This window comes from Eurytemora carolleeae, unplaced genomic scaffold (genome assembly GCF_000591075.1).
Source record: "Eurytemora carolleeae unplaced genomic scaffold, Eaff_2.0 scaffold2008, whole genome shotgun sequence".
Lineage (NCBI taxonomy): Eukaryota > Metazoa > Arthropoda > Copepoda > Calanoida > Temoridae > Eurytemora > Eurytemora carolleeae.
The window spans coordinates 26,038-35,057 of record NW_019397893.1 but is presented as its reverse complement, the minus strand read 5'-3'; the positions used below and the strand labels follow the sequence as shown (position 1 = coordinate 35,057).

Here is a 9,020-nt window from a genome sequence, read left to right as displayed (position 1 = left end):
AATGTTTCAAGATTTAAGCTGGCGCTCAATTGAAACCGGTTTTTGGTAGATTTGAGACACGGCTTAAATTCATTAAATTCGGACTCTGAAATGGTAAAACTATTTGTTTAATAACATCAAAAACAAAAGATATTGCTAAAATACTGTAGTACTATAAAACAGTTATATCATTTTGGAATTTTTGAATGATCAAAATTTCTTTAGTTTTTATTTACAGTGTACACAAAGAGAACCTTGTCACAATTAAAATAGTATTATCATTTAGTATATTATTATTCTATTATTATTTTACTAGATATACTGCATGGAAGAAGTCTATGTAGAGCTTTATGGGATTATTACAAGATATCTGGACATATTGAAGGCTGTGAAATACTTAGTGAAGAGGTAGAACTCCACATAATCTAATTGGTATATAATCCTCTTAAAGGGACTCCAGACGTAATTTTAAGTAGCTATTTATTTATGAAGTTACATGAGCGATTCACAACGGTACGTCAAGTTATTTTTATTTTTTTAGTTCATTTTTACTTAAAAAATATTTTTTTCCAATAAAGATCATTAATTTTCCCCTATTTAGCGTAAAAAATCCTAAAAAATTATATAAAAAACCCTTTTTAACTTTTGGGGGGAAATGATTTTCTAAATGGGAGGGGAAATTGATTTTTTATGAGAATATATACACCCCGGTATTACTAGGATATGTTGAATCAAGGAGAACCTGAGAAAATATTAGAGATCAGTGAGTTCTCAATGCTTAGACTCAATGATATTGCGGAGCAAAGGTGAGCAAAAAAAAAATTAAACATTATGAGAAAAAAAAAAATTTATTTGAAATAAAAACGAAAACATCATATACATGTTTCATACAGTAACTTATAACGTACCTCAAACCTAATTTTTAATCGTTGTAACTTTGCATTCTAATCTCGTAGATCATTTTGATATTTCAAATTATGTTCTGTGCTACATCAAATAGTCAAAGTTTGAACAATCTAAAGTATACCACATCAAGATGCAAAACTAAAATAATTAAAAAATAGAGTAACTGGCGATTTATCAGATTCTTTATCTGTTATTTTTGCGTCAGATTTGAAAGGTATAGTCTTTCGTCGACCTCTAACCTAAATTCTTTTATTTAAAAGATCTCCAAATTTATTCTTAAACATATTTCTAGTTTTCTTTGTATTTGTAGAAAGCTGTATTCCTCTTTCGACGATATAATGTACCCTGACACTGATCATTCCGATTGTGAAGAAAAAGAAAATAACGGTAATTATGGAGAAAAGAATTTAGGGAAAAATAGAGAGTGCAAATTCCCAAGTCTGTCCTAGCTGCAGCGCTCGACCTGCTGCACCTCAGATAGCCTAACCTAGCCTTTGGGATTGGGAAGTTGCCGCTTGGGAAATTGTCACTTGGAAAGTAGTCCTTGGGAAAATACCCAAAATTGAGTTTAAATGGTGGCATTATTTTTCCTAATTTTATTATGAGGGAGAATTAAAAATTTGAATATTTTGAAAAACTATGTTCAACTTCAGATGTAAATTAGTATTTTGTGTGTTCCTTAACAATTTAGATTGGAACATATGTATGGAGATCGTTAGTCTTGAAAGCTTGATCTCAATATTGATCATCCAATATGGGCACTTTTATATTTGAGGATAAATGTTTGATTCCTCAATTAAAAGTAAACCTTCAGATTATCGAAGAAGAACCATAGACAATTTCTTACAAGAAATTGAGCACTTGCCATAAACTCTAATGTTAAAGAATTCCCTCCTAAATTCTTGCAACCTGATATTGTAAACATTTGATATTTCAAATTTTAACTTTTGTATCAGGAAAATTAAAATTTTAAAATATGAAAGAACTGCGGTTGCAAAGAAAATAGACTTAAAAAATTATATTTTAAGACAAGTATTAAGTTCGATTGTTTTAGATCAGAATATGCGGATACTGAGACGAAGGGAGTCTCCTCCTACAGACAGCTTTCCAACTGACAGGTACAGGATACAATATAACGGGACTATTTTAAAGGAATTGAGTCTTTGCAGCTAAATCAAATGTTCTAATCCTTATATCTTTGCTACCTGTTGGTGTAAACTTTGAAATTTTAAACTTAGATTATTTGATCTAACATAATTTCGAGTTTTAAAAATCTAAGGTCTACGACATTGGGTTGCAAAATTATAAGGATTTGAAAATCGGAGTTTGTGGCAAAGAATAAAAATTAAACAGAATACATTTGTTTATAAATTTGCAATATCACATCCTTTTGTTATTTTTTTATTTTATTATTAGTTTGGCATATAGCAATAAATGATTTACTAATTGAGGGTTTATTTCAAGTTTATATTAGGATGAACCAAAATTCAGGAGTTAAGGCTTTTCTTAGATTTATTTGAAATTTTATCTTATTCTATAGGTTTAATGGATGATTTTAATATTTCAATAATTGAGCTAAAAAAATTTAAAATTTTATTTTTCATTAGTGATGATTTAATTGCTAGAGACATAGAAGAGTTCGAAAGACAAAAACATCATTTAAAATCAAACTTGAAGGTACGCTTTTATATTCAATTTAACGACAATATTGAAACGAACGAACAAATCAATTTTTTTGAACGATTGAAAAATAACAAAATGGGTCGTTAACGAATGATAAACAAACGAAATTAAAAAAAAACGTGGCCATTTCTAAATACAACACTGGCACAAAAATGTATGTATATATGATGAGTTTATTTAAAATATCTGCATATTGTATTTATTTTGACATTTTATTTAAAACATTGAAATTCATATTATTTTTACATTAAAGGAACTCAGTACGTAATTTAATATGACCTATTATTTTTTAAGTCATATGTGTCATTCACTGAGATATCCTTCTATTTCTCTCAGAAAATTTATTTTTCTTGTTTTGTTTTGACCTGCAGATTTAAGCTACACAGAGACATAGAGTGGATATAGTAAGAATTTAACACATTTTAAAATAGAAGATTGATGAGATTCTGCTATTTAGATGATGGTTTAAAAGGATACTATCCCTTTACAATGTATATACCAAATAGATGATCAAGTACAATAGGTGGCAACAGATAAAAAGACCGATTATACATGACGTCACAAGTGTCAAATATAACAAGGAAGACAACATTTTCTCCCATTAGTTGATATTTTTAGCCAAGATTAAAAAAGTATAAAAACAGAAAATAAAGAACACAAAACTTCACTTATTTTACTGAAAGATAAGCACTTTAATATTACTGTTATTAATAATTCTGTTGGAGACATAAAACTGTTGACACTTGTGACGTCAGAATAAAGCTGTACTGAGAGTGTACACACTCTACGTTGCCATCTATTGTACTTGATAATCTATTTGGTATATCCCATCTTAACAGTAAAAATATAAATTTGTATTTAGGAATCTGCGTTTTCTTTTACTCAGTTTTTAGAAAACTATAATTCCTCCTCGGCAATGTCGTCTTCATCAAGTACCTGGCCCAGCTCGGAGCTGGCTGTAGTAGGCACAGAGTTATTTTAAAAAGAAAAAATCCCCATTTTACCAGATTACGTATTAAATGTAAATTTATGAAGTATTTAAAATATTTTAACCTTTTACTAGTACCTGGCCACCCTCCAAGCAAGCTGGCTTTGGTAGATATGAAGTAATTAATAAAGTTTTAGAGAAAGGGAATTTATTCAGTCATACGTCCTCCAATTTAAAAAAAAACTTTATCTAGAAAGATCTTAAATTTCTAAATTTAAGAAAGTAGTTAAAGCAATCATTTTATTCAATAAAATGGTCTGTTAACAATGTCTCATGTTGACATTCAGAGGCAAATCCAGACTCGTCTTTTATCTTATTTAATGAATAATCTATGTTTTCCACTTGTTCTTAGGCCACATTGGGTACTTACTTAGCCCTGGAGATAAAAAATAAGCCTCCCCCCCACCCGACAATCTCCTGAGCACGCCCCTGTCAAATATGTATGGTATGGTAATTATTAATTGGAATCGAACTTAATATCAAGAGTGAACAATATGGCTAGGTTGATCGTTGTGCTATAAAAAAACATCGGCTCAATTCATTCTCTTTAAAATAAATCTGTGATTGTGTAGGGCATGGCATGGTCCGACATAGAACAGGAACTACAGATATTAAACAGAAAAAAGACATTTTGAGCTCAGAGCAAGAAATATAACATACTATGCTTTTAGGGCGCTTCGCGCCCATCTTCTTTTTCAACTCTTAATTGTAGCTTTATCTGTGAGCATCATCTATTTGTACAGTTTAAAATTTTTAAAAAAAATTTGCGGATTTCATAATATTTTTTCGCGCATTTTCAAAATTTTACTAAATTAAATAATTTAAGATAAAAATATTTTAAGATTACATATTTAAAGTCTGATTGGCCATAAACCTTACCTAAGGCCACGTGAGGTCTCACACAAAATTTTGGCCTGATCGGTTTAGCCGTTTATTGGATACAAACAAACAAACAGACAGACAGACAAGCCAAATTTATATATAGATATTATCTTTATCTATATTATATAATTATTATTTATATTATCTTTTAAAGTCCGAATAACTCTGTCCTAAAACCTGAATTAAATACAGAAATTCTAAATGCTGGATCTTGTATTAATATCAGTTGAATAGGTGTAGAGGATGGACCTCCATCAAAACCTCTCTCTAGACTTTCATCTCTTGGAAGGTAAACTATTTATTTCCTTATTTACCAAATTACGTAGTTTCAGGAATTGTACATCCTATTACCAAATTTTAGGTGTTATTGTAAGAACTTTTAAAGAAACTCTGAGTGATATTTTAAGAGACATGAGAATCCATTTGACCTTTTTATTTAAGCATTGAATTTGTAGATTCTTTTCACACACCATTATTATCAGAAAGAGGTCACTCAGACCGAGACAACTCTGAGAGTTAGTCATCAAATTAGACAACACCTTGACCTTTGGTTTTACTTCACAACTCACTTCTAGATTAAGGATTAAAGGATTAATTGGCTTAATAGTGCTCAATACACGGTGGACTAAGCCAGTGGGGTCAGTCAAATAGGCCTAGGAATAGGCCAGGTACTGTAAAAAGTCTGAACGCGCCATGGGAGTTGTCATAGTTAGCCCTCCGACAGGACTATGCTAAGAAAATTGACCCCTGTCGTATGTTAGTCTGGTTAGGGCGACGTACTGTACCATAGGATCGGGTCAGTACACTCTGTTATCTGGCAGGCTGTTATACAAACTGGGCAGGTCCTGTTAGAATTCATATTTACGACGACCCAGAGTGAATATTGTATGAGAGTGTACATATCTTGGTTTGCAGTGAGATTATATGGAATCATTTACAGGATACTGCAAATTGACTTTAAGATACATGGTGTTGAATCAATCAACAAAAGAAGATTAAACTTTATTTTTATTTTTAAATCTCTATATCTTAGCAAACAGACCTTTGATATTTAAAACTTTAAATTCTGTTAGATCAAATATCAAAAATCTTTACTTCACACAATTAAGTTGAAAAGATATAGGGATTAAAAAATTAGAGCTTATTGCAAAAACTCTTCTGTTGGTATAAATTAAGCATAAGTAAAAAATGATATTTTTTAATTTCATAATTGAATCTTTATATTTAGTTTGTTAGAGTTTAGTTCATATAGTTCCAATGCCACTTGTAATCAAGGTTTCATTGTGAACCCTCTTCATCCAACTCCTAACCAGGTTATTTACAACCAGATTATGAAATATGAAGAAAGGACAAGTATATCCAGTTCAATTTCATAGACAAGACTCAAATTATGCAAATGAGACAAGATTTTGACACTTTGCATTACTTTGCAAATATCGTGTTCAATTTTTTAACCCTAAAATAAAAGGATTATTTTCTTAACTTCAAACCAAAATTAATTAAATTTTTAGTTTGTAAAATATAAATTATTTTAAAGTTTGAATTTTTATTTTTTTAATGTAGGACTTGTCCATCTATAGAGGATCCAGGGAGGTTAGACTAGTGGGTGGTGGAGGAATAGTAGCAGCAGATAGGTAAACAGCGTTGCATTGACACAACATTTCCTCTAAAAATTTCAAAATGTAATTTATCCCAAAGGCATAACATAACTAAAATCAATAATTGTGAAATTGATGACACTTTAGTTGATAAAGGTTATCGCAATTTTAAACCTAAAAGAAAAATTACTATTAGTAAGAAAGGATTGAGTGCTCCCTACTCCCACTGCTTAAGTCGACCAAGCAGTTCCGGGTTTTCAGATTCATCTTTTCAGAATATACAACCAAGGTGAACTTTTTGTGTGTACAGATTAATTGATGGGTTGGTTCCATGTCACATTGGTCCTAAAATCATTGGTTCTATACACTAGAAAACTAAATACAAAGTAGCAGAGTTTGTTCTCACAATCTCAATAATCTACCATGCCTGAGGCCGAATTTGATGACTTTATGCCGTGGCTCAAATTTGAGACGTAGCTAAAATATGGTAATTGTAAGCAATGTTTCAAGATTTAAGCCAGGGCTCAATTGAAACCAGTTTTGGCGGATTTGAGAAACGGCTAAAATTCATTAAATTCGGAATCTGGAAATAATGTTTCCAATTTACTTTAAATTTTATTTAAAACACAAACAACTATAATTTGAGTTGGATCTAGTTGGAAAGGTATAGGGCATGCATCAGTCAGAGTATTGGACTTGATTTCAGAGGTTTTGGACTCCCTTGTCAAGTCCTACTATTAGATGAGGTTTTCAGTCCCACAGGGATATCTGGATGAAAGTATGAATGATATGCTGAATATCTAGGGCACATGAGGTTGGAAAAATGAATGATGAATCAAAACCTGGTCCTGTCTCATACCTAGTTCTAGAACTCAATAATCATCAGGTTGAAGAAATTATTAATCATTATTTTGTTTAATTTTAGAATATCTGAGCTGAGATTTTAATAGTCTTAGCCTGAGAAAATCCTGGCTCTAATTGGGTTTGCTAATTCTAGATTCTTTACCGAGGATTGTACTTTTTGTAAAAACTGATATATTTATATTCATATTCTCAAAACTGATTTGTAGTGTCAACATTGGTTATCTAAGGTTATTCGGTTTGAATAGCCAAAATTTACAAATTACGGAATTTATACCATTAGCCAAATCATTTTTTTGTTCAACCAATCAGAAGCTATCAATTTTGGGAAAGCAGAGCCCAAACAGGGCATATGAAGGTCTAAGGCATAAAGATAGAACTTCAGGATTTGTTTCTAAAATATTGGCTCTTATTTCTGTAACTAAGATATAAATATTCTTAATTTTTTTGATTGATTTGGCAAAAACAACTTTCAATCAATTAATATACAAATTTTACATTTTAAATTGTTTCTACACTGTACATATATATACATACATTGTACATACATCGTAAAACAGACCTTTTTTCTTTAAATCATCATTCTTTTCAGGAGGCTGTGAATAAATATTTATCTGGAAGGTATTTCTTTCATAAAAATTGACATTTTCTCAAATGCAGATTATCTTTTAAATATTAAGAACATCACCATTTTAAATATATATCTTTGTGCACCATCAGTGTGTCTGACATCAGAGTCAGAATTTAATGAATTTAAGCTGCGTCTCAAATCCCCTAAAAACCGATTTCGATTGAGCCCTGGCTTAAATCTTGAAAGATTGAATACAATTTTAAGTGACACCAACCATATTTGAGCCGCGGCTTAAATTTTAATACTTTAAATTCGGCCTCTAAAGAGTAATGTATTTTTATTGAATAATTGTACAATATTATGGCATTAGACACAATTTTGATATAATTAATGGTTGTCTAATGTTTTTGTAGAAAAAGTGACCAACTAATGCAGAGACAAAAGTCTGGACGAAGAATTGGAAAGATAAAACTGTAAAAACTATTTTTGAAATAAACTTGTAGACATCTATTCATAAAAAGTTTAATGTTCAACCTAAGTAAATTCATTTATCCCATGATACAAAGCAACAGGGAAAACCAAGATTGAAAGAACAAGCACTTATTCATCTCATTCAAAAGTTACCACGGTGGATATTGAGATCAAGTGCAGTCGATTAGTTCTATATACAACACAATAGATTCTTGGTTAAGTCCACTAAAACTGTAAATCAATATCATTCAATATAAAAAATAATTTAAATATTGACCTGGAAACTGAGTTCCGGTCCTTGGAATCACTAAACAGTGATCCAATTTTCAAAATATGGATTTTTATTATTATCCAGTTATGATATATGGATTTTCATTATTATCTAGTTTTCAAAATATGGATTTACATTATTATCCAGTTTTCAAAATATGGATTTTCATTATTATCCAGTTATGAAATATGGATTTTCAATATTGTGAGAATGTTTACCAAAGGCAGAAACTCAACCATCAATGAGTCCTTGGTTACAGTAATTGCATGAACACCTTGATGGAACCTGGTTCAGAAAATATTCAAGTCAAGGCAAGGATATATAATATAGAACCCTCTAATCATCTGTAAGCAAAGTGCTTACTGTCCGGGAAATTAAAACAAACTCTGTGCTTCCAAAGTTCTCAAAGTTCTCAAAGTTCCATAACTTCTTTTAAACTAATAACCATTATAAGATTCAAACTTATTATTTTCCTTTTGAAATAATATTTCTTAAAATTTCCTTTCCCCCCTTTTAAACCAATGTCAGACAAGAACCGAAGCTCTATCATAAATACTAAGCATTGTTCACTAGAGGGGCACATGAGAGTAAATTATTGTAGACATTTTGAAGCTCAACGTTAGAGTTTTCTATTTAAACATAGGTATGACATGCATTATTCAAAAATGTATTTTGTTACAAATTGATCTTAAAAGTTGTTCAGTTAAAGAAATAAGCTCATAACAAATTCAATTTTTTTAATCCATAAATCTTAGCAACATCATGTTTACACCATCAGTTTCCAAAGATTATATAGATTTATACTTAAAT

General features: G+C 30.5%; 1 protein-coding gene across 1 annotated transcript; it reads left to right on the top strand.

The window, feature by feature from the left end:
* Window positions 1-299: 299 nt before the first annotated feature.
* On the top strand, window positions 300-7,978 carry LOC111716254 (uncharacterized). Its single transcript, XM_023491691.1, has 14 exons — window positions 300-387; window positions 700-785; window positions 1,196-1,272; window positions 1,940-2,003; window positions 2,493-2,562; window positions 3,431-3,533; window positions 4,129-4,155; window positions 4,673-4,727; window positions 5,667-5,751; window positions 6,002-6,072; window positions 6,233-6,325; window positions 6,841-6,922; window positions 7,490-7,518; window positions 7,882-7,978. Exons 2-14 carry the CDS (start codon window positions 703-705, stop codon window positions 7,943-7,945), a joined length of 903 nt encoding a protein of 300 aa, XP_023347459.1. The 5' UTR covers window positions 300-387; window positions 700-702; the 3' UTR covers window positions 7,946-7,978.
* Window positions 7,979-9,020: the final 1,042 nt, after the last annotated feature.